This window comes from Macrotis lagotis, chromosome X (assembly GCF_037893015.1).
Source record: "Macrotis lagotis isolate mMagLag1 chromosome X, bilby.v1.9.chrom.fasta, whole genome shotgun sequence".
Taxonomy (NCBI): domain Eukaryota; kingdom Metazoa; phylum Chordata; class Mammalia; order Peramelemorphia; family Peramelidae; genus Macrotis; species Macrotis lagotis.
In genome coordinates, this window is record NC_133666.1 from 176,589,338 (window position 1) to 176,616,813 (window position 27,476).

The 27,476-nt window shown below is 33.0% G+C and overlaps 1 protein-coding gene across 2 annotated transcripts in view; it reads left to right on the forward strand.

Annotated features, from left to right (window-relative positions):
- Window positions 1-27,476, forward strand: part of LRRC2 (leucine rich repeat containing 2) — a 214,793-nt gene that overhangs the window by 103,332 nt on the left and 83,985 nt on the right. For both annotated transcript variants that reach the window (XM_074207290.1, XM_074207291.1), the window contains exons 4-5: window positions 2,373-2,529; window positions 20,455-20,591. In XM_074207290.1, coding sequence (XP_074063391.1) covers window positions 2,373-2,529; window positions 20,455-20,591 — 294 coding nt within the window. The remainder of the gene's footprint in view (window positions 1-2,372; window positions 2,530-20,454; window positions 20,592-27,476) is intronic.

Sequence of the window (27,476 nt, forward strand, 5' to 3'; positions counted from 1 at the left end):
ATTCTGCCTTATAAAAATAGTCATATGAAACAGCTACATATATTAGCTATTTCTGAAAATTGATGTCTGATTCTATACTACTTTGCTAAGAAATGGGAAGCAGCATCAATTTCCTCTGCCTGTGACTGAACTTTGTATTGATCACAGCTCTTAAATATTTTGTAATTGTTTTTTATTGTTCAGTCATTTTCATACAAGTCAGACCCTTCACGATCATGGAATTTTCTTGAGAAAAATACTGGAGTGGTTTGCCATTTCTTTCTTCAGGTCATTTTTACAGATAACAAAACTGAGGCAAACAGGGTTAAATGACTTGCCCAGGTTCTCACAACTAGAAAGTATCTGAGGTCAGATTTGAATTCAAAAAGGTAAGTCTTTCTGACTCTAGTACTGGTACTCTATTCACTGTACCAATTAGCTGTTTTCCTTTATAGTGTTATAAACACTGAACAAATTGCTCCACTGACTATTTGTTTCACTCAGTAATAGTTCATAAAAGTCCTCCTGGATTTTCATCGTTTCTTATTGCAGAAAAACCTGCCATTACATTCATATATTATAGTTTATTCAATTGTTCCCCAGTTGATGGGCACTTGCTTTGTTTCCAGCTTTTCATATTAAAACAAAAATGATACTATCAACTATGGTTCCTTTCCCTCCAAAAGGATTATAGAACTGAGATAAGGGTTCAGTTGAGATTAGATGACATTAATTTGTATTCGATTAAGTTTGGTTTTGTGATTTCTTTCATTTAGTAGTAACAGTGGGAGAGGACAGTTGGAATAATGCAAGTTTGGAGTCTGATAAAGTATCATCTTAGAGAAGATGTGGATTTAGAGAGAAGAAGGGATTCAAGAGCGCAGAGCAATGCAGAGTTAAACTGGTTAACTATAGAGTTCAGATTCAGAAGGGAGGAAAGCGAGGTTAGAGCAGGGATGATAGATTGGGAGAGTGTTGAGGGGAATAGAGATTGAAGGTTCTTTTGAGAACATATAATAGGTTTAAGGGGAATAAAACTTAGGGTAAGATAGAATGATTGGGGATTATGGATTGATAAAAGTACTTTAAAGTTTTTGCCCATTGAGGTTGAATAGAGTGGGTAGAATATTTGATAAAACATCAGCATGGTATCCCCAAGTAAAAGAACAGGAATTAAAGTAGAGAAGAAAACTATGTGAAGAGTTAAATTCCTTATGAAAGCAAGGAAAATTTCCTGGAGGCCATTAGAAAATTGCTACTAGGTTCTTGATAAGGGAGTAAATTTGAATAGAATGAAATATATATAAGATGTGGAATGATAGCAGTCAAGAAATAGTCAGGAAATGGCACTGGGGAGCAACAAGAATAGCAGATCTTCCTCCTGGATCAGTATATTGGGGTGCATGATACAAAGGATACAATTAGTGATAGAGAGGTGGCTAGGGCTGCAGTTACATCTAGGTAGAGGCAAATCTTCATGAGTATGAGTAAATGGAAGAAATTTTACATGAAAAAGATGAAAATGAATGTTAATTATGGATCAGAATTCCAGAGGGTACAATTGAAGAGGTTGAAGTGAGACCTGAAATAAGTACAGTTGAGCTGAATCAGAATAAAAGAATGGGAAGTAGAGGATGGGAAATGATCTAGCTTGTTCAGGCAACTGTTGATTCATTAACACAGGGAACAGGAGAAAAAGTGGTGGTATTAGTACTTTTGGTTGATTCCTTGGAGTGAACATCAATGGCCGTCTTTGGTCACAATGGTCTTCATAATAAAACAACTCTTTCTAGGTTATCCATTTATTTAGCCATCTTTTAGGAAGAGAACACAGATCATTTGATTCTCTAATGTTCCTTCCTTTCAGTTCCTTATAAAATCAACCTCTTTCTGCTTTTTTGGAACTATTTTTGCATAGGCCATTAGGGACATTTATCAAATGCATACCTTGAGAAAATACAGCAAAATTATAGAAAGTTCATTAGTAACTTAAGAATATAATTAAAAGATAAGGTATAAAAATCACTGAAAGTATTAGATTGATATAATGTAAGTCAAAGATCTTATCGTTTCTTCCTTTCTTCCTCCACTCCCCCAAAGAAAATTCTTTCTTAGTTTCAAGCATCTGATTTTTAAAAACTATTGTCTCTTCAATTCATTTTAAAAAGTAGACAAATATTTGAAACTAAGTAAATGGAATCTATGATCCTCCCCTGTTTTTAGTGAATGATTATGTAGATAACTCTTTTGGTAACAGATTATTTTATTTGGTCATTGTATATATTATCTCTCTCTATATATATATTTATGTATGTCTGTATGTGTATATAACATTATCAATGAACACAAATTACTCACTTGATTCTGATTCATATAATTTTGTTTCATTTTAGGAACTTCCAGATTCTCTCCAGAAACAGACTCATCTGAAAGAATGGCACATAGAAAATACCATGATTAATACTATTCCTACTTATATTCAACTCTTTCAGGAGATGAGAATTCTAGATTTGCCAAAAAATCAAATCACACATCTTCCTACTGAAATTGGTATGTGATTGAGCTACTACATTTTGACCTCTCCTTAGTGGTGAGCAGATAATTATACCATTGCATTTTATTTTGGTGGAGACTCTGCAACACCTTGTTTTAGATTACAGTTTTCAGAAAGTGTATAGAATACTATTATAGATCTATGTTTGCCATCCAATTATATGAATATCCCTTAATCAGTTTTCTTTAGTTTATAAAAAGTGGATACATACATACCTGTGTTCAAAGATTTAATGGTCACTCCAATTCATTCCTTAAACATATCCTCTCTCTGTCTTATAAAAAGATTTCTGGACTTGGTATTAAATAGACCTGAAAACAAATCCCATCTCCAACACTTACAAGCTATATGTCTATGGGCAAGTTGTGCCTCTGACACTCTGTTACCTCATCTGTAAAATGGGACTTATAATACTGGTATCATGTTAACTCACCAGATTGTTGTAAAATCCAAATAAAATAACATACATAGTCGGTAGTCAAAAAACTATTTAGGATATATCTGTGTTAGGCACTGTGCTAAGTATTTAAAAAGGAAAGTTCCTGTCCTCAAGGAGCTTGCAGTCTAATGGGAAACTACAACTAAAAGGAAACTGAAAAGTAAGGGGAACTCAGGGAAAAAACTCCTATCATGGGGCATGTTAAAGAATTCAAAGAAGTCCAAAATGAATGGAGGAAGGTGGGAAGTGAGACATCTGAATCAGAAATCATGTTATACTTTTTTAAGTGACATAAAATGCCAGCTATTATCATTACATATATTCAACTTTTCAGAAACAAAGTTTTTTCTTCACAACAATCTTGTGAAGTAGATTATATGAGAATAAGTTGTTTTTTTCTTTAATTTACAAGATAGGAAACAGGCTAAGATAAGTTTTTCCAGGTACAAGATTGTGCAGTTTTTAAGTAAAAGAATTGGGAATAGCTCTTGAATCTCCCAACTCCAATTCTATTGCTGTTTCAAATATAATAAAGCAATAGCATTATCTATTATAGTAATAGTACCTATTATAGAGTTTACATTGTAACCAACAAATATTATGTCTGAGTATATCAATTTTATATATCAATATATGGACAGTTATCAGACAGACTGACCCAACTCCATGGAGTGTGTCTTAATCTTAGGAATGATTTGATTGGTTTAAGTTTTTGTGATCAAAAAATACCTATGGCCTGGAAATATAAAAGAGTACAAATACAACTGTCAAAATCATTGTGTATGATATGTAAATTCCTGAACTTTGGACTTTGGCAAGAGCTTAAAGAGTTCTTAAATTAAGGATTAAATATAGGCTCCTGGAGTGGGAGAGTGAAAGAACTGAGCCATGCTATAAAGAAGTAAAGTCTAGACTTTGCCCTCTGATTCTAATATGAGCTAGTAGGATTGTAATTGTCCAATGCAGAGGGGGGGTATAGTTTCCTTTCTATGCCTTAGCATAGTATTATTTTTTTCTCTTAATTCAAAATTTTTTGTTTTAATCAGCTAGAATCTTCTATCTTACTCTTGTATCTAATGTCTTCCCCTGATTGGGAAAATATAACCATGACCCATTATAAGCATACATAGGCCATCAAAATAAATTTTAAAAAATCATTTCATTTTTTCTTGAGTCTTCACACGAGCAGCATGTTTTATCATTAGTTATTTGGAATCATGGTTGCTCATCATGCTGAAAAGAGATCAGTACAACAGTATTCAATCATATTCTATCACATACAATAACTTGTTTATCCACCCCCCACCTAGATTTCTTAGCATAAGACTGGAGACTATAAAGAACTTTGGGTGCAGACCTATTTGTAGACTGTCTAGAAACATTAAACATCTGAAGGTTACTATGATGTGATGAATTATTTGACCATGGTAAAAATACCAAAAAAAGAGATAAATTCAGTTTAAATCAGTTCAGCATTTTGAAAGGGCCTATTACATACAAGGCAGTGTTTTAGGTTCATTCTCCATAAAGGGGCACAAAGTTTCCTTCTCCTCAAGAAACTTATATTCTACATAATATATATATATATATGCATATACATATATATATATATATATATATATATATATAATTCCCTGCTATTTTTATGGTGACAATAGCAGAAGTAAGGAAATTAAAATTATTAAGTGTCTGAGACCAGATTTGAACCCAGGTACTCCTGACTCCAAGGCTGGTGCTTTATCCACTACACCACCTAGCCACCCCTAGTTCTTAAAATAGTTACAAAAATAAATTTATTTGTCACTATTTATTATTTTTTTTCCTGTAATGGCCTTTCGATTAATACACTTTTGAAGAACCCACATATCCATTACTAATTCTCTTATAGTTGAAAATGGAAGACATAAAGAAAGTAAAGTTACATGTAAGAATGTCTCCTTTGAAAGGTAGAAGAAAAGGAGAGTTGGTTTCATCTTGAGGGCAAAAATGTAATTCTATGGTATCTAACCTTGAAGTACTTGTGATGAACCTGGATAAAGAGGCTAATAAAGATGATTGAAGGTATACAGTTATGTTCTAGTGGACTGAAAATTACTTTTGGAGTCAGGAAGACTTGTATTCAAAACCTACCCCAAATACTAAGTCATGTTACTGTGAACAAGTTACTTTATCACCTCCTCAACCTCAATTTCTTCATCTATAATATGAGGACAATAATAGAACCAAATTCATAGGTTATTTATGAGGATCAAATGAGATGATATATGTAAAGTACTTTGACTAGTCCTATATAAATGATAGGAATATTAAGATATAGTAAGATAATTGTACCTCACACAATACACATCTGTTGTAGATGATGAAATAAAGGTATTAGATGGAGAACTTCAAACTAAATAAATGCATTCATTAATATTTGATGACTTCATTGAGAAGGTAGACATGAGAAAGATGATAAAAACCAAATGGAAAATATCACATGGGATCAGAAGTCTCAGATGTCGAAACCTACTTAGAAGTTTCACATCTAAAATCAGGAATGTTTTCTCCTATATAAGGATTGGTATATGTTTCATACAGCAAGTCTTGAGCAACATCCACCATAATGAAATGAACCACTTTTTCATAGAGAGAAAATCACTGGTTATTGAAATTAGGGTGAGTTAGGAAATCTTAGTGTTGCCACCAAGAAATGGGATGTCTGAGTTGAGATGTTTTTGCTTTCCTTAAATGAAATTTGGAGTTCATAGTCCCTCCCTCTAATCAGAAATACAGAGAGTACTGATGAAAATACAAGAGTCAATAAAATCTTAGAGGAGGATGAGGTTATCCTAAACATCAAAAGACAGATATAGCTGCTATACATTCAAGATTCTAGCAATTGCTAGCACATGTAATATATATATATATATATATATATATATATATGTATGACTTATTCTATCATAGGCAATTCCATGCAATATATTGCATGGGCAAGCAGTATTATTGTCTTGCTACATATGTGTCTACTATAGTTGTTCCCACTATGTCATATTAGTCTTGTTATTCTTAACTCTTTGAGGCTAGAACACTCGGCTTAGATCTAGCCATTTTACGTTTATATCAGTTCTGATTGATAAATAGATCATCATTTTGGTAAGATCTAAAGACCTCAATTCCTAAATATGAACTTATTGAGGAATCAAATTAGCTTTTTAACATTGCTAAGTGTTATAGTTTCTCACTGCATTCTAGACTTTAGAGCTAAGGTTCTCTGGTTAGAGATTTGCTTCCTTGACATGCAGCTTCCTAGTCTCCTCCCAATAGAATCCTATTCAATCCCAGGAAAGGTTTTTTATTTCTTTACAGGGTTTCTTCACTTGACACATCACCTTCTTCTGAGCTATTATCTGACTCTGACAGACCTTTTTACAATTAGTAGGTAGTCTCTTTTCCTTTGGATTTGCTAGATAATTGACCGTTCTTTCTTCTGTTTATCAAGGAGTCTGACATCCTAAAGATAATAGATGATTGCAATCAATAGTCTTTATAGGTCCTCACCACTTTCTGAGATCATTTTATAAACTGGCAAATTGAATAATCTCTTAACAACTTGATATAAAGTAAATTTCACTAGATCTACTAATTTCTGTACTATCTTAACATGAACCTTTCCCAGAAAAGCTTTGCTACTTTGAAGCTGTTCTTGCTTATGTTTCAGATTCCTATAATCCAAGATTGATGACTAATTTAAGGTTGAGAATCACATCCTTGAAAAGTCAGTCCCCAGCAATAACACTATAACCATGTTGACATCAAAGTTAAGACTAAGCAAATAGTTAAAGAGGTGAAAGTTAACATGCATAGGCAAACATAGTAGAAGTCTTCAGAACTAAGATATCAATAATAATTTTTTTAATTTGTGAAATTATTAACCTTTTCATGTGTTATTTTAAATGATTCCCTCCCTATCTTTTATAACTTTTCAATTCTCTAAAGTCCTTTTAAATCACTTAAGAAACAAACATTTTTTTTCAGGCAAAAGAAGAGAGGTGGGATCAAATGACACACTGGTGGTCTTCCTGAAGAGGACATTAGTGAGCCATATTTTTGGGAGATAAAGCAATTGGCATCTGAGCTATAGGGATCCAATTATATTCTATGACATCAAAAGAATTGTCAGAACTTCTTTCCAGTCTTTTGATTGTTTGGGGGAATAAGATTGCTGTTGTAGGTTTGAGATGCCCAAGGCAGATATAATTAACTGCAAGGGCAGTGTAGAAGCTGCAATTCATGCACTGAATGATAGAATGCTAATAACTGTGAGCAGAAAAATCTTGACCTGGGGTCCAAGGACTTCTAAGGGTGGGGCATACTAGAAATATTTTTTTGTTTTTGTTTTTTTTAGGTTTTTGCAAGGCAAATGGGGTTAAGTGGCTTGCCCAAGGCCACACAGCTAGGTAATTATTAAATGTCTGAGACCGGATTTGAACCCAGGTACTCTTGACTCCAGGGTCGGTGCTTTATCCACTACGACACCTAGCTGCCCCATACTAGAAAATTTTTAACAAGGCTCTCTGAAAAGCAGAACACACTTAAGTTTTATCTGAATTATTAATGTTTTCTCCATCACTTCATCAATTTTAGATAATTAGCTGAATAATAAATCAAGCTTTGATTTGAAATGTTTGCTAATTTCCAAGGTAAAAGACTGAAAAAAAATAACAGTTGACTTTTAGTGAGTTTAGCTAACTCTAGCCTAAAGAGTGGTGCTTAAAGGAAGTGATTTCAATGGTTTTGTGAATTTATTAATATATTGTTCAGTCAATCCTTTGTGACTCATTTGGGTTTCTTGGCAAAGATACTGGTGTGGTTTGTCATTTTCTTCTCCAGCTTATTTTACAGATGAAGAAACTGAAACAAATACAGTTAAGTGACTTTCCCAAGGTCACATGGCTAGTAGGTTCTGAGTAAAATATGAAGCCAGATTTGAACTTTGGAAGATGAACCTTCCTGACTCCAGGCCCAGTAGTGGGTGTATTGTGTAACTGAGCTATTCTGAATGTATGTGTGGGTATACAAATACTCTGTATTTGCACATTATATACACTTCTATAGCACATATATATATTGTATTTGCATAAAACATTTATACATTGATAGATTGGTCATAATTCTATGTATTTATTTTATCCATTTAAAATATTATTCTGAAAGATCAAGAAACTCTGGTTTAGGTTTATATTGGGGAAGAGAGCAATTGACAGACAGTTGTGTCTTTGAACATATTGACAGATAGGAATTTACCTCTGGATTCCCTATAATTCTTTCCCTGGTCATTTTGAAAAGGAAATGAAAAGAACTACATTTAGGAATCAAAGCTTCAAATGAAATTTTACTTTCACAGAGAAATCATTCTTCCATTGAACTCATGTACACAGCAGTTTCCTTTCCCCCACTCAGATAACACAGAGCAAAGCAAACAAATGAGGAGCCACAGCAGTGGGATACATTATTTTCCCTGCAATTCTTCAGGCACATGTACTACAAGGAAGACATTCTTTAATGAGCTTACCCCTCTTGCTGTCCAAGTCAATGTTCAAATTGAGGTTTAGAAAACAAACTCCATTTCCTAAAGGAAATCAACCTGAAGGGAATGTTACCAGATCATCTTATCTGTGTATCTGTATACTCTCATATGTGTATAGTATATTCCTCTTTAATAGCTTTGGATCAAACAAAAATGACCACTGGGCCTGAACACCCTGGGTTTCACAAAGCTACATTAATTTTCAAATAGTGGTAGAGATAATAGGGTCCCATTGTGCTTGCTGCTCAATGTGAATCTGTTGCTTCTAAAAAGACCTGGAGCCTGGAATGCATTACAACTGGCAGTCTGTGCTGCAGTGCCTCTAGCCTGGCGGGGAAGTGGGTAGGCACTGTCCAAATTGAGAGATGGGCAGATAGCACTGAATGTGGGGAACCTGACTTTATTGCACTTGGTCCCCAGTCAAGTGCAGCAAGCAGGACTATTTGTACTTTCCAGTTTTAAGTCATGAAATCAAACATTTTTTCTTCCATTTCCTTCCAAAGATATTTAGATTTGAGTACTTCTCACTTGGTTGCCATCTGACTCTTTTCCCACTTTGCATAGAAGAGAATGTATTTTTATAATAATATAGTTAGTAGAATAGAATTTAAAAAATTAGTGAAATAGACTCTTTCCCTAGCATTTAAAAATATTCCAGTTCTATTATTCATTATTTCTGTGATGTTAGACAATGAAACTCTTTGGGTCTCAGTTCTCATTTCTGTTAAATGAGGGGGCTGGCTTAGATAAACTCCAAGAGCTCTGCCAGTTTCCGATCCTACAATCCTATATGTGATTTGCATTATTCATACAATAACAACTTTGATAGACAGGCAGGCAACATCTCTGATATGCCTAATTCATAATAAAGTTAACTAATCCAACCTATTTTACCCTATAAAATAGAGCAGAAGGTAATGAAATTAAAAACCTGACCAAAACATTCATTGATAGTTTCTGAATAATTATTTGTACTTTTGCCCATTGTCTTAACTTTTTCTGTTGTTTTTTTAATTAAAAAATTAATTTTAGGACCAGGTAAAAAGTGGGGTGTTGATAGTGTTACATTTCACATTAACTCCTCTGCAGTCTTCTTGTTTTCCTCCTCTAAGTACATCACCCATGGCAAAGATCAGCTACTCTTTGACTTTTTTTTTATTTGATTGGGTATGCTTTGGGCTATTCTGACAGAGTCATCATTATACTGGTTCAGTCATATTAGTTTTCTAGAACATTTACCTAAGCTTATGGGTTCAAGCCAAGGAAGAAGTCTAAGCACATTATCTTAGGTAACAAATGGTACTTTTAAGACAATAAAGAAGGAAAAATCAGCACAATCAAACCAAGTTGACACTATCCCTGAAGAGGAGGAAGTTTATCTTCTGAGGAGGAGACAGTTTCTTGAGGACATATTAGAGCCACAGGAACTGTCAGTGGAGGGAAAGATCATTTAATAATAGTCAGAGGAAGGTTGAAGTGTTGTAGGAGTTTTGAATGTGTTACTTATGGTTACTGAGGCAGGTAACTGTCACATCACATCAACAGTAGAGAGCTCTCTTGTACAGCTGTCCTGTTTCTTTCTTTTTCTTTCTTTCTCTCTCTCTCTCTTTCTTTCCTTCTTTCTTTTTCTTTCTTTCTTTCTTTCTTTCTTTCTTTCTTTCTTTCTTTCTTTCTTTCTTTCTTTCTTTCTTTCTTTCTTTCTTTCTTTCTTTCTTTCTTTTTCTTTCTCTTTAGATCACCTCCTGGTGAGATTTGTGTTTTTCTTCTCCATTTCACATACTTTAATTTGTTTTGATTTTTTCCTCTTTGAAACATTGCTTCTCTTTCCTTAAGGAATATATGATTGTCTCCCTAAAAACTAGAATATAGAGAAATATTCTTTGAGTCTAATAGCTATTGATAAAATTACTATTGTACTAATAGCTAGTGTACAATTAATCTAAACACAGTTAAGAATCAAATGTCAGTATATATATATATATATATATATATATATATGTTGGTGCAGAATTTCTCTGTTATTTTTAAGTCTATGTGTTGTCTATGTTATGTCAGCTTAGGTGTTATATTATGAAATGATTCACAAGATTTAGAGTTGAAAAGGACCTTAAAGCTCATTAATTCGCTTTATTTATTTAAAGCAGTGAGGTAAAGTGTCGTGCCCAAGGTCACACAGATAGGCAACTATTAAGTGTCTGAGGTTCGATTTGAACTCAGGTTCTCCTGACTCCAGGGGTGGTGCTCTATCCACTGCACCACCTTGCTCCCCCTCCAACCCATTTTGTAGGTGAGGAAGCTGAGGGTTGAAGTAGTGAGCGATGTTTACAAGTCACACATGTATTAACAAAGTCAGTTTGAAAACCTAGATTCTCTAATTCAAAATCTAGGGTTTATAACATTATACTATACTCCCTACATAGAGCACTGAAGTTGCTCAGTAAATTTAATAAATATTTCCATGTTCCTTTTTCATTAATGGAGATGCATTTAAAATTATTTTACAAAGTTTAGGTATAAAAAAATTAAAACCAGTGAAAGAGGTATTAACATGGTAGCATTTTCCTTTTGTAAAGCGTAAAAGAGGCTATTAGGTAGTATGTGGACAAAGCACTAGACTTGGAACCATGAAGTCCTGAGTTCAAATACTACCTCAGAAAGCTTGCTGGACAAATCAATTCAACTCAATTTCCTCATTCATAAAAGGGCAAAAATTATAGCTCCTACTTTTCAGGAGTATTGTGAGGATCAAATGAGAAATGATTTTTAAAGTGTTTTACAAGTTTTAGTGTTATATAAATGGAAGTTGTTGCTATTACTATTATTAGTAATATTATATATAACAGAAGCTAAAAGTATCTGAAGTAGCAACTTAGATAATGGAGAATGTTTGGTTTTCTTATGAAAATTCTAGCAATAGAATTAATTAATTAATTAATCTATTAACTATCATGGCAAAGCTTTAGAAAAAATTGGAAGCAGTATTTAGGTTAAATTTTTATGACAAACTTTATTTCATCAATGAACAAGAAGTAACTTCTCACAGAGAGAAAGAGACATATTCCTATAATACTTTGATGTGTTATCAAGCAGTATTACATCCTTATTTTATAGAAAAGATATTGAGATAAAGAGAAGTGATGAGATTTGCTCAGTGATAACCACAGTAATTATTACTTTATGTGACCCAAGACATGTCACTTGAGCTCTCTTGACTTCAGTCTTTTCAACTGTCAAACATCAGGGATTAACTGGATGACCTCTAAATATACAGTGGAGGTATACTTTGAACCCAGGTTCTCTGACTTCCTGTCCAATGATAAGTCTACTACACAATACTGTCCTTATAGTGGATCATAGATTTAGATCTGAATAGGACTTGCAAACTCATTTAAATTCCATCTGCTTAGTTTCCTCATCTGCAAAATGAAGAAAATAGTAGCACATACCTCTAGGGTTATTGTGAGAATAAAATAAAATATTTATAAAGTGTTCTGCATATCTTAAAGTACTGAAAAAATACTCTCTATTATTATTACTACTATTAATAATCTAATCCAACCAATTTCATTTTTGAAAGTTCAAGTAAGAAAGTAACTTGCTCAAGTTCACAAATTTATGTAGCAGAACTGTAGCAGTTATTTAAGTTCTCTGACTGCAGATTCAATTCCCTTTCACAATATCCTGTTCCATTAGTCTACTGAGTTCAGCTTGATATATCACCTACTTCAAATGATTATTCTTAAATATTAATTTGTTTTAAACATTTATTATTAGCTTAAAATAACACTTAAGATTTACCTTATCTATTAGCTTTATGAAAAAGGTTAAAAATAATATCTTTATTTTAGAAGAAATGGAATAGAGGGAAGATTTATTCAGGAAAGTTTGGTCATAGTCACATGACAAGTAGGTTATAAAAATACTTCACATTTATATAATAATCTTAATTTTTAATGCACTATTGCACATATTATTTTATTTTGTCTCTTGAAGTAGGGCAAATATTATTATCATCTTCATTTTTTGACTAAAAAAATTGAGGCATCAGGAAAGCAGTTCACTTAGATATAATTATTTAGTTACTTAACAGTTGAGCCAGGGTTTGAAGTTGGGTCCCATAATTCTCTGTCTAATGATTTGGTCATGGTACCAGGTGTTAGAATAATAAGATCTACTTTCTGTGCATAACTTGGTCATTGGTCAGTCAACCAAGTAATGTTTTGTCTTTTTGAAACACACATAATTCAAACTCTTTAAAAGGTACCAGTTTTAGTATAATCATTCCAAGGATTTTATTGGTCACATAGGACTGGTTCATGATTGCCTTTTAGCACTTATCTAAAAGAAGAATTTCATCTTCTTGCCAACCTCTTGGTTGACTTCTGCAGCACCTTCTGCAGCACTGGTTCTTTTTTGATTGTACTGCTGCTAAATCTTCCTGGCAGACTTTAACCCTCTCAGCTTTGGAGCCTCCTCTCAGAGACTGTGCTGTTCTGTTTGGAGACTATGACATATAGACTCCTATATCTAGCCATCCTAAACCATGCTTCATCCTATTCCATCCAGGTAATCTTTTTTTTTTTTTTAGATTTTTTGCAAGGCAACAGGGTTAAGTGGCTTGCCCAAGGCCACACAACTACGTAATTATTAAGTGTCTTAGGCTGAATTTGAACTCAGATACTCTGACTCCAGGGCCTGTGCTCTATCTGCTGTGCCACCTAGCCGCCCCTATCCAGGTAATCTTTTGCCATCCACTTAGTTGCCAAGCAAGTACTCTTTTCATGGCCTTCTGCACAGTTTAATAGAAATTATCCTTTAAATTTAGATATTAAGAGAATGTGGAATTGGAGAGAGAAATTTCATTTTAGTATAAATAAAAGTACAACATCAAAGGCTTGAGATGTGCAGAGATGTGGAAGTAAAATTAGAAATTATAGATAAATTATTCTAGGAATTTGCTTGTAAAGGGTGAAGACATAATTTTATAAGTTGAAGGATAAAAGGATCAGGTGATAAGTTTTTTGGGGTAAGGAATATATTTGTATATAACCAATCAAGTCAAATCAACAAATATTTGTTAAGTACATTATGGGCCAGTCACTGTATTAAAGCACTGGAAACTGAAAGAGAAGGCAAAGAAAAAGTCCCTGCTCTCAGGAAAGAAATACACATTTGTTAAACGTTTACTATGTGTTCTAAGGCACAATTCTAAAGGGGGGGAATCATATGCAGACAAATATGTATAAACAAGAGAGTAGGCTCAGAGATAAGATGCTAGCATTAAGGGGATCAGAAAAGATTTGAATATAGTGGGATTTTGATTGGTACATAAAGGAAGTAAGGGAGGTTAAGATGGATATGAGAAGAGATAATTTCAGATATAGAAGACAATGAAATTCCAATGAAATTCAGGAGATGGAGGATCTATTGTCAGTGAATTGAGTATGAGTAAAGGAGGAAAGGATCAGGTTATATATATATATGTATATATACATATATACATATATATATATATATATATATATGTAAAGACAGTTTGAGGATTCTATATTTTACTCTAGCTATATTAGGAAGTCAGTGGAGTTTATTGAATGGAGTAGGAATGGAGTAATATGGCCAGATATGTACTATAGGAAGGTTAGGGATGGAACAGGGTGATAAAACAGAAAATAAAAATTTGTCATTGAAATGCCAAGCTACAGTAGATGATGTGATCAAAGTTGAGCTTTTGATATTGAGATATTTGATATTGAAAATATATTGAGACAACTTGATAGTGCAGAGTATAGAATATTAAACTTGGAATCAGGAAGACTTAGTTAATCTTGCCTCAAACAGTTAGTAGCTATTTGACTTTGGGCAGGCCATCTAACCTCTATTTGACTCAAATTTCTCATCTATAAAATTGGATTAATAATAGCACTTACTTCATTGAATTGTGAGAATCAACTGAGATAATATACTTAAACACTTTTCAAACTTCTCCATATGCATTTACAATGTTTGAGCCTATTGTTTCAGAAAATGGAGTCATAGGGTGATGTCACCAGAAAGGGAATTTGATTAAGTCATGATATTTGAAGGAATATAAATGTGAATACTGATGCTTTCAAGTATTAGAGCAGAGATCTGGTTGGGGAGAAAGACTGTGTGTCAGACATTGAGTCATTTGGAAAAAGGTGAGCAATTTTCTGAGGGGCTGTAAGATCATTATTGAGAAATGTTTGGAAAAGATGACACATTAGAGTGCAGTAGCCCTCAAAGGAGAAGAGGTTCAAAGTCATAATTAGCTTCAAATAAATACTCATCCCCTTCAAGGATTGTGAGAATGGAAAAAATAGTGCCATTGTACTGATATTTAATTGCAACAGCTGTGGAAAGAGCAGGAATGATTAAAAACATTACTGAGAAGAGTGCATAAAATGGCTCCTGTGTAAACAATTCAAAAGGGAATTGGTTTTGTAGGATTCCTAGAATAAATACTTTCTATTCCTATCACTGAGTGGATAGAAGGTAAAAAATACTTTATTTTCAGCCTACTCTATTATAACATTATTTATACCTAGGTATAAATGTGACACAAGCTCCTGATTAGAGCAAATGCCTCCATAGATTGTGCCACATTACTCATGTAATAGATACAATTATCTTGATGTGTTGAAAAACCTGAAAATAGAATGAAATATTCACACAATCTGAGCTGAACCTTTACTTTCCTTGTTTAAACTAAATGGAACTTTCCATAGAACACAGATTTACAGAGTCTGGGCTTACAGAACTCAGTTAATCTGATCCTGCCCAATCACATTCATAATCTGGCATTGCCAATTTACCTTGTTCTTGTAGAAAGGCAAGGACTTTCCCCCTCATTTTACATAAACCTGTTTCCATCCATTTCTACTAAATGTTTAACATATGACAAAAAGAAGTCAGTGTGGTTCAGCTGAGTATAGCAATGGTCTGGAATGAAAAAGGGAGAGAGATGGATTTGATTTACAGCACTCTCACTAATGTTCTACATGTCATTAATAATTTTTTTAATAGTAGGAACCAATAAAAGGTTCTTCTGAGAAGCTGTCAGGTTACATGTCTGTCTGTCTATCTGGATCTATGTGTGTATGTGTGTATGTTTATGTATACAAATGTATATGGGTATGTGTATATATATTTATGGTATATAAGCAAATTATAGATATTATACTTTCCCCACATACTCAGAAATGTCCCACCAACTCAAGGTTATTTGTAATAATATTGATATGCTAAAATGCATATTAATCTGGTTATTATGGCCTAAAATAATTTTAAACAATGCTGAAGGATAAATATTTGTATTATATTTGTATATGTACATGTACCCACCTATATTATATACATACATAATGGCATGCATGCATGAAAATATAATATATTCATATTGGCAGGTAGGTGATGTAGTGTGGCTAGAACCCTGGACTTGGAATCAGGAAAATTTATCTTCATGGATACAAATCCCACTGTTGACACATACTAACTATGTGACTCTGGGCAAATCACTTATCACTGTTTAACTCAGTTTCCTTATCTGTAAAATGAGCTGGAGAAGGAAATGGGGAATCACTCCAGGTTCTTTGCCAAGAAACCCCAAATGAATAAACAAGTAAAACAAGTGAACATTAAGATATATTTATAAAATTCTGTGTGTTTTAGGTACATTTGTCAGAAAAATTTTTATTTAACATTATTCAGTATTTAAACCATATGTACATTAAAAAGATGTTCTCAAGCTGCAATACTTTCCCGTATCCTCAGAGATGTCCCTCTAGATCCAAAATAATTTGATGTAATATCAAAATAGGCTAAAATGCAGTTTTATATTAACTTTATAGAATAATAGTCAATCTACTAAAACTAAGTAAAGTTATTGGATTCCTTCCTTGAGCATTCCCTCAAGGACCTAAAGGACTTCCTATGATCAGTACTTTAACCTTGAATAAAAAAAAACATTGCCCTTAGGTGAGTTATGGATGAGTTAAGTTTGACTATCAACTCTGATTTTTCTTCTCTGACCTTAGCCTTTGTTCTACTCACTTTCCTAAAGGGAAATGGCTAGAAAGTGTTTTAGGTTGGAGAAAATATATCTTAATATTTTCAGTTGAACTAAAAAAAAGGAGATTTTAATATGTTTCTAAGAAAGGCCCATTTGAAACCTTGCTGATCTTCCCAGCAGGAGCAGAGACAGTAAAAACATCTCCAATGCTTCCACATGAATTGGAAGAACTCATTTGGGAGGAAAGAGAGTATGTTTATTTATATTTTCTGGTATAAATGATAGATTAGTTTCTTTGGACAGAAAATGTCCTGTGTAAAGATGTTGAAGCTTTATGAACTTCTTAGAACACACACACACACATATATATATATATATATATATATATATATATATATATATATATATATACACATATATAATAAAGAAGCATTATATGAGACAATATGAATTATTTGGGACAATTAATAATTACTCTACAACAAACAAGATAATACAACATAATACAATATAAATAACACTTATAAAGTGCCTATTATGTGCCAGACATTGTACTTGGTGAAAGAAATAAGGCAAACAGAATCCCTGTCCTCAAGGAGTTTATAATCTAATGGGAGAAGACAACACAAAAGGAAGCTGTGTGGAGAGGAGGGGAGAACCATGATGGCATACCAAGTGTAGGTGGGTATAGTGTTCTATAGAATCTAACCCATGCAGAGCTATTGATGAAAAGTGATGATTTGCCTGGGAAATCCTGGACCTAATGGAAAGCTTTGGGAGGAGTTTAGGAATCAGGAAAACCTGAGTTCAAACCTGGCCCCAAATACAAGCTAGCTATATGATCCTGTCTGTCAGTCCCTTGTCTGTAAAATGAGCTAGATAAGAAAATATCAAGCTACTATAATATCTTTACTAAGAAAAAAACTCAAACGGGGTAATGGAGAGTTGGAAATGATTGAAACAACTCAACAATCACAAAAATTTATACATATGAAACTCAGTTTTTCATTCAGATATACAAAAATTATTTAACAGAAGATAGGTAAGTATAAATGCTCCTTTAAATGCATGCTTTGGGGATTTTAAAAAACTAACTATGGGCTTTCAAATCTTGTCTCCATTGAAAGGCAATTTATATTGACAAACCAAGGAACAAAACTGAGATGTAAAACCATAACACAAACTTATACATGCTACATATGAAACATTAAATTCATCTAAGAGGAGAAAAACCATGCTTCAAAAGCCTTAGAATTTATCTGCTTTATATACTATTAAATCCCTATGTACTCAAGTCAAGGCTAGACTGCCTCTCAAATGTTCATAATAAAAATGTGTTAACAATATGGTTTCATGATGAAGAACAAAAGAATATATGAAAATATTGGGACTCTCTTCTTATTGCCAACTAATGCAAAAAAAATTGACAATATTAAAATGAAGATATATTGGAAGAGCAGAAGGGGACAAACATTTTAAATTCCATGTAATATATAAAAGTACTATACAAATATTATCTCATTTGATCTTTATGAAAAATCCTGTGAGGTAAGTAGTATTATAATCTTCACATTACAGGTAAAGAAATTGAGATATTCAGAGGTTAAAGAACTTGACTAGGCTAGGTTTGAACTTAGATCATTCTGCTGTGGGGAAAGTGCTGGGTCTGTAGTAAGGAAGACCCCTCTTCCTGAGTTTAAATCCATCCTCAATAGCTGTATGAATCTGGACAAGTCACTTAACCCTGATTGCCCCACTCTCCTCATCTGTACAATGAACTGGAGAAGAAATGGCCAATCACTCTGGTGCCATTGCCAATGAGACCCCAGAAGGGGTCACAAAGAATCAGACACAATTGAAAAATGACTAAGCAACAAGTTTTTAACTTCAATCCCCGTGCTCTATTCATTGCATCACCTAGTATTGCATAGTAAAAATTCTTCAAAGAAATAGAAAGCTGTTAACTTAATTGTGTAAGATTTTAATTATAATACTTTGTCAAAATTAGTTTATGCATTACTGTAGTTTTTGTAGAGCTAGATAACCATACTGCTTACAGATGTATTTTGAATTAGGGATATGAATCTGAAAATAGGTCTATGAATATTTATCTAATGTTGAATTAGAACACATTTTCTTAGAAAGCTTCTTTTTAAATTCTTTTGAATATACATAATCACCTGGTGGGGTAGTTTTTAAATTCTTTTTTTGGTATTATTTTTGTTTTTTTCTCTTTGTAATGACAACATTTGGAAACATTTGTAAAATTCTTAAAGTTCAACTGAAGTACAAATTAAATTCCATATGTCCCTGGAAAATCAATAAATATTACAGGAACATGAAATTAACTAACTATAAATTATAACTTCCATCCTTTTCAGTGGAGTTCTGAAAAGTGAACTGGGAAAGGAAATTAGAGTTCTTATTATCCCTTTCATTAATGGCTCCCCCCCCCTTAGTTCTTACATAGCATTTTAAAAAAAGATTCTCCTTAACCTATTTATAATGCATTTCAGTTGAATTTTAATTATCATTTTATGAGATATCCTTCTTTTATACTGTAAGTTTCATGAGGGCAGGGACATTTTGCATTTTCTGCAGTAGTTACATCATAATGCTTCTAATTTCTAAATAATAACTTCTGAATTTTTAGGGTAAATATGTCTTTTATGGAAAATGATCTAAGTTTTCTCAAAAGTTACTAAAGCTTAAAAGTGTACTAGGAATTTTGGGACAACCAATATAGATAGAGACATTCTCTCTCTCTCTCTCTCTCTCTCTCTCTCTCTCTCTCACACACACACACACACACACACACACACACACACACACACACACATCCCACTCTCTATGAAATACATAGTAATTAAAAAAAAGACTCAACTAATATGCATATTAACCTCCCTTGAGGCTACATTGACTCAGATTATTTCATGAGGAGTTGAGAAGTCGTGACATTGTCTAGTGTTCTATAACCAGTCTTTGTCTGAGGTAGGATTTGAAAATTGGGCTTCCTGAATCTGAAGTCATTAAATCAAGCTGCCTCTGGGTGAATTGTGCAAAGGAAGCACTTACTGTCTTGAGGAATGTAAATAAAATTAATTGACTGAATTGGATGAAGTTGCTTATTGTTTTTTTATATAAATTCTGCTCAGTTCACTAGACATTTTGTGAATACTTTGTACTTTTTGTTGCTGGAACAAATAGCATCTCCAAACAAAGAAGCGTTCTTTCAAATCAATTTTGCAATATATGAGGTGAAAATAATTCAGGAAGTAATTAAGAAAAATTTATATGAACTGGGGAGAGAATTAGTTATTATAGGTTCATACATGGATCTTATTAATAGTGTGACTTTGTTTCATACTTTCAGTTTTCTTGCTAACTAGATCCTAAATTCAGTTGTTTTTATACTTTTAAAGAGATACACTTTCTGTCAATTTGTAAATGTAATACATTTTAAAATTGATGAATATTTTAAAATCTCATTTATAATTTTTATTCCCTCTAAATTTTGGTGCTTTGGAGCAAACCCTCAGTTGGCCCATGGTAATTACAGTTTTAAGATTTGTTGTATGACTAGTGCTGTGCTTGATGCCAAGATGGAGATAGAGGACAATAAGAAAACATGACTATCCCTTTGAAATTTCATATAATCTCACTGGGAAGATAAAATAAGGCATATGATATGAGACAATGAAAACTTATTTGATAATTTATGATGGAGAGGCAAAATATAATGGAATTCACATATTTATCTGCTCATAGATATTAAATTTTTTATTCTCTCTATAATTAATAGTTATGCAAATGTTTTACAAATGACTTTGTTTCTTTCAAATGACACCTGTTGAACTGATGGCAACATTCTATGGCAACAGGTTGTTTGAAGAACCTGAGGGAACTCAATGTGAGTTTCAACCATCTGAAGAGTGTTCCTCCAGAATTAGGAGACTGTGAAAATCTGGAGAAACTGGATTTGTCTGGAAATCTAGAATTAACGGAGCTCCCATTTGAAGTAAGATATATCCATTTCTATATAGAAGTTTATTTTTATCTGAGTTATGGAACTAGTTCATTTTATTTGACTTAGAGGGAAGAATTTTTATAAACCAAACTCCATTTTATTTCATCATATCATTCATATATTTTAACAAGGCATAACAAAATACCATATCTTGCTTATAGCTGGACTGATAGACTGAAAATAAGAATAAGTTCAAGTGTGGCTGATGATATGGGGATGATTACAGAGAGCGGAGATGCAAAGGTTGAGATATCTGGGGATAGCACATATCAGGGAGAGATTTAACAGCAGGGAAATTTTGTTGTTGAGTTTCTCAGTTGTGTCTGAACTTTTATACCCATTTAGGGTTTCCTCAGCAAAGATACTGGAATGATTTGCCATTTCCTTTTCTAGTTCATTTTACAGATGAGGAAACTGAGGCAAATGACTTGCCCAGGGACCTACTATTAGGCATTGTCTGAAACCAGATTTGAATTAAGGAAGATGGGTCTTCCTGATACCAGGCCCAGAATTCTATCCACTGTGCCACTTAACTACTCCCCCAGGGAAATTAAGGAGCCAAAAGTGGGGAATTGTCAGGGACATGTCTAGTTGTCAGATTATGGTTTTACATTTTCAAGAATTACTGTGTGTGGGACCAGTCCTTGATGTGTGTGTGTGTGTGTGTGTGTGTGTGTGTGTGTGTGTGTGTGATTGAGTTTATGTGGCTATGTCTCTAGAGTCAGAAGTCCAGGATTCAAGTCATGGCACTGATACTTACAGGATCTTAGACAAGTCTCTTAATACTCCTGAATTTCACTTTTTTCATCTGGAAAATGAAGAGCTTCTACTGGATGGCCTCTCAGGTTCCTTTTCATTTTGGATATATTATGCTTTATGATGGACTAGTCACCTTCTTTTGCCTTTGATAGAAGAAATATATAGCAGAAAATTGACTCTCAAGTCAAACTTGCTAGTTTGATGCCATTGCAATTTTTTCTTTAGCCTCTTTTGTATAAAAATACTAAATGATTTCCTTTTCATGTCCTCAATAAATTGTTTTATGGTCTCAAAAATATGCATTTCCTACATGTGATAAAAATGGGGATGGAGAAAGAAGAGAGACTGATTACTGAAGAGATAATTCAATTCTACAAGTTCTGATGATCTCATAAACCTTTGTAATATAGTTGGAAACTTTAGACTGAATTATAGTCCCCAATTAATCTCTTTGAACCTATTATCCACTACCTTATCACTGTTTCTACATCCATTTTTCTAAGTACAAAACCACAGTAAAATTAGAACATAACCCTTTCAAAGAGGGCGAAATTCGCCTGTATCTTAATAAAGCAGATTTGACAAGGGAATTGGACTTTAATGCAGATCTAAATAGAATTATAGATCTTACAATTCCTTCATTTTTTAACATTTCTATAACACTTTATGCTTGTCACATGAAACACATTTTTCATAACTATTTCCTCACTAATTATTAGAATAGTCCAGTTGTTATGGAGAGGAGAAGGTGAAAAGCATAACTCCTATGTGAAAGACAGTATTCTGCCTTATAGTATCACAAATACTATTTCATTTCTTCTTCACAAAAACTCTCAATTATTCCCTTTTGGGGAAAACTAAGAAAAACAGAGATATTTGTTTATTTTTTTTTAACAACGACTCATCTAGAGTCACACAGATAGTAAAAGTCCAAGGCCATATTTAAATTTGAATCTTCCCTACTTTAGGCTCAGCACTTTATCCTTTGGAATATCTACCCATTTTCCCATGCTTTTCAATGTATCTTGCTTGTTTTTTAATTTAAGTTTTATTGATATTTTATCTCTCACATCACCATAGTAACTTGTGCATCACTCCTTCTCCAAGAGGGACATCTCATATGACAAATTAAAAAAGAAAAGTCAGTAAAACTGATCAAAATACTGAGAAAGTGCAACAACATAAGAAAGGTATAATACCTGAGGATGTCTCATCTCTTCATCTGAATTCCCTTTTATCTTTATACTTATGTCACATTTACTATTTTTGCTTTTGTTTTTGCAAGGCAGTGGGGTTAAGTGACTTGCCCAGGGTTACACAGCTAGGTAATTATTGTCTGAGGTCACATTTGAACTCAGGTCCTCCTGACTCCAGGGCTGGTGTTCTCTCCACTGCTACACCTAGCTGCCCCATCACATTTGCTTTTGATCTTTTTGTGTTTGTTTCCATGAATATTTTTGTACCTACCATTTACATTATTTTCTTGGCTCTGCATACTTAACTCTTCATCAGTTCATATATATCTTTTCAATGCTTTTATACACATCATATATATTACTTCTTACAACCATTTCCCGTTTGATAGGTATCTATTTTGTTTCCAAGTTTTAGCTATCACAAAAAGTGTTGTTATAAATATTTTATAGTATATGGATACTTTTTTCTTATCAATATGTTTCTTGGTATACAAGCTCAGTATTGGAGTCTCTGGTCAAAAATGTATAAACAATTTAGTCACTTTATTTGCATATTCCAAATTAATTTCCAAATATTTTTTACTATTTCATAGCTTCAACAAAAATGAATTAGTGTGTCCATCTTTTCTCCATTCCTCCAACATTTAGTACTGCTTTTTGGCTGTTACTTTTGTCAGTTTGCCAGTTTAAAAGGTATAGGTAAAATTTTGACTTGTTTTGATTTGCCTATGTCTTATTAGTAATTTGGAGCATTTTTAGATGGTTGTGAATACTTTGCAATTCTTTTGAGAATTGTTTATATCCTTTAAATAATTATCTATTGGGGAATAGCTATTAGTTTTTAATGTATATATGCACACACACATATATATATATATATTATATATTACTCCCTCCGCTTTTATATAACTTCTAATGTTGTAATGTAGTCCTATAATAGAAGGATTCACGTATTATTGGCAAGTTTTGTCTATAATATCTGCCCCTTCATTGTTGCCTTTACTAAATTTCCAACTATCTTCCTGTGTACATTTAGAAAAAAAGCCTCTTACTGTTCTTCCTGTTGTCATTTTTGTTGCTGTTACTGTCCTTGTTTGCTGCATTCACTCCTCCTGTGTTTAGGATATTCGGGAGGCAAATAATCTCATCAATTCTGATTTTCTTTCTAAAAATGTCTCAAACTTTATTATTGAATAGTCTTTTGTTCTATGTTGTTAAGTACAGACTTGCAATATAGGTCACCGTGAGCTGCATCCTGAGCACCATTGACCTTTGGAACACATTACTCCATTTCCTTCTCTTTTTTCTAGTGGATAGGATAAAGTCTTGTGTTATATGAAAATTCTTTTCTTTGTATTTGAAGGTCTTTCTCCTAATGGCTTGCAGAATCTATTGTTTCTTAATTGAATTAATAAATTCAACTACTCAGAGTTCCCAGAATTAACTCTTTTTTTTTTGGAGGGAATATTATCTGTGATTTCTTTCAATCTGAATTAATAGAAAGGAACTAATTTTTTTAAAAAAGTGATTCTTTCTAATGATTAAAAAAAAGCAATTGAAGTTTCTTTTTTTCCTGTTTTTTAAAAGATTCTTTTCCTGATTTTGCCTCAATGCCAAAATAATTAAAATCTAATCAATTAATACCCAGTTTCTTAAAGCATAAGAAATTTAATTTTTAAAGAAGAATTAGGAAACATGACTTTAAAAATTATTTGAAATGAATAAGTTAATAATGCACCATTCAAAAAGGGATATTTGAAATATTAAGTTCACTTTTTTTGTATCTAATCATAGAATTACAAAATTTTTAGAATTGAAAACCAGCTCTGTGACTATCTAATACAAGCCCCATCAAAAAAGAATCCCCACAATAATCATGTTCAATAAAGGGCCATCTAGTTCCTACTTGAAGATACTTGATTAAGGAGAATCTAATTTTGATCAAAACAGTTCATTCCACTCTTAGATAGCTCTGTTTGTTAGACGGATTTTCCTACTGTCAATTCAAAGTTTGTCTCTGCTGTTTTGCTTCTACTTTTGCAATTTTGGGACTAAATAGAACAAATGTAATTGTTCTTTCATATGATAGCCCTTCAAATGTATTATTTAAATACATATTTAAGCAACTTATCATTCCCATTCTCCACTTTCTCTTCTCTAGGTTAACCAGCCCCCATTTCTTAAACTGATTTTTAAATGGCATGGACACAAATCCCATCTCTTCATAAAATGATAAGAGATCTAATTACTCACTAATTTTTCTGTGATGAATGACTCAGAAAGTAATTTTTTTTTTTTTGCTGACAGCATAGTAAATGACCATTTCAATTCAAATGTCATAAAGGTATTCCTTACTTAATACTTTTTTACAAAGAAATTATTTTATTATTCCTGAATTGAAGGAATTTATGTGTCACAGAGTAACTTAAAATTTATCTTGCAACTTCCAATGACATTTTCTACATTTCTTAAACGTATACATATATCTTCAAAATGTCTAGATATATCTTAAAATTGCTTTTCTCAACACCTCTTTAAAATTCACCTTTCAAAAAAAATTTTCTATTTTGAGAAAGAGAGCATTACATAATTAGATTTTCATTATATTGACATTGGAAAAAATGCTAGAAGGTAAGCAAAGTCAGGAGAAACAGGATTACCCTGGGCTGATGATCCTCCCTATGGTCCCTGAATCCTTAAAATTGTTCAACATTTTTCCAAATTCATCAAGTTTTTGAAACCTTGACATCCTCAGGTAAAATATTCAGGTAAAATAATTATAAATTATTGAGTTGGGACTAGAACACTTTGTTTATGATATACTCATTATAGTCAAATGATATCAAATGGTGAAATAACTACCTGTTCCAGTTTCAGTTCCTAAGAAAAGTTATAGAATCAGGTAAGTTAAAACAGAAAATGATCTTTGCAACTCTTCAATTCAACTTCCTCACTTTATATATTAATGAATTGAAGTCCAGAGAGGTTATGGGAGGTTTCTAAGGTCATGCAGGTTGTAAATTGCAACATTCACATCCATATTGCCTGATTATTCTTTCCATGACTAAATATAGACATTTTTTTCTTTAACTCTATGTGTTAATAGTTTGTTCATTGTTTGGAAGGAGTTTAGTAAATTCTAATGTTGAGAGGCAGCTAGACAGTGTCGTGGATAGAACACTGGTCCTGGATCAGGAGGACCTGAGTTCAAATCCAATGTCAGACACAATAATAATTATTTAGCTGTGTGAGTTTGACTTGAGCAAGTCCATTAACCCCTTTGCCTCACAAAAAGCAAAAAAATCTAATGTTGTGGGACAAAAATCATCATAATTCTGATAAAACCTTAAAAATTTCAATAAAATTTCTTAACTATTAAGTTAGATATCTTGATAAAGTTTGAGGCCAATTTGAAGACTAGTTAAATTTCTAAAGTAATATGTTTCTTGCTTAAAAGTTACATTATAAAAAGATCTCATTTGATCATTCAGTCAAAACTACTAAAGCGAAATTTGATAGAGAAAAATTTTTACTCTTGGGTTCAAAATAACTTCACAATACAAGGTAGGGAAAGGCCTGATGTGAAAGAAAAATTGAAGAACATTTGAAGCTCATATTTGCAAAATGCCTTACTTTGGGATGCAAATGAATTTCCTTTGCTTTTCACCTTATCATATGACAAAATTTTCTTTATTTTCTGTGGTCAACAAAATAGTTTTGAACAATTTTCACTGCTTTTCCTTAAAATGTGAGGGACCTTTTCCTAAAAACTTATAAATGTTGGTATTTATTGATGTAGTCCTTGCAGCTTATGATGACATTTATGGATGAGTTTAGTTTTTAGGTTCCTCTCTAATGGATTCCTGTGGGTTCTATCAATCCCTATTTTGACTTCATGTTCATATATTTTTGAGAAATATTCTTCATCAGAACTTAGAATATGTAATTCATACTTTTCCATGATATTTTGCTTTAAAAGTTGTTCTTTTTAGATTATCTTGCTGAAGTTCTCTGTAACAACAGTTGCTTTGGGACAAGGTAGAACTTTTCCTGAAACAACTTTAAGTGAAGCTTTTAAAAAGATTCTAAAGCAAAAGACCCCCCCCCCCAAAATCAGAGTGAAATAACTTTTCAACTGAAAATAGCTTGGAGGAACTTTAGGAAGGATCTGTCTCATGGGTAAAAGGGAAATGCAGCCTTGTGTAGGTGGGGAAGCCAGGAAGCCAACAGGAGTCACTCAGCCTCAATGCAGCTCAGATCCTGGCTCAACTGGTTAGCAACTCCAGCTTGGCAGCAAAGTTTGAGCCTTGGAACCCTGGCTTAACTGGAGAGAATTAGGTTAGGCTATGTTAATACAGGAAATAAACTTCAAGCACTGGAGTTGCCAGAGAAAAAAGTCAGGGACCAGATCCATGCCTCCCCCCCCCAGCACAAAAAGCTTGGGATTTGTTCCCTTTGTGCCCTAGGTGCAGAGCTCAACTTTCAAAATGAACAAAAACTGAAAAGAGCACTAACCCTAGAAAGCTATTATGGTATCAGGGAAGATCAAAATACATCTCAGAAGAGGAAAGTAGTGACATAATAACAAATATGAAGTGTCAAAAGGGAGTATGAATTGGTCTCAAAACTAAAAAAATCCTCCTAAAGAATTCAAAAAGGATTTAAAAAAAAAGAGGAAAAAGAAAAATTGAGGGGAAAAAATGAGAGTCCTGCAGAAAAACCATGAAAAATTGAAAAGGTAGCAAAAATTAATTGAAGAAAACAGTACCTTTAAAAGTAAAATTAACTAAATGGAAGGAGAAAACAACTCCTTTAAAAGTAAAATTCACCAACTAGAAAAGGAAATAATTACAAAAATCTAGCTGAAGATAATAAAACCCTAAAAATGAGAATTGGGCAAATAGAAACTAATGACTTTATG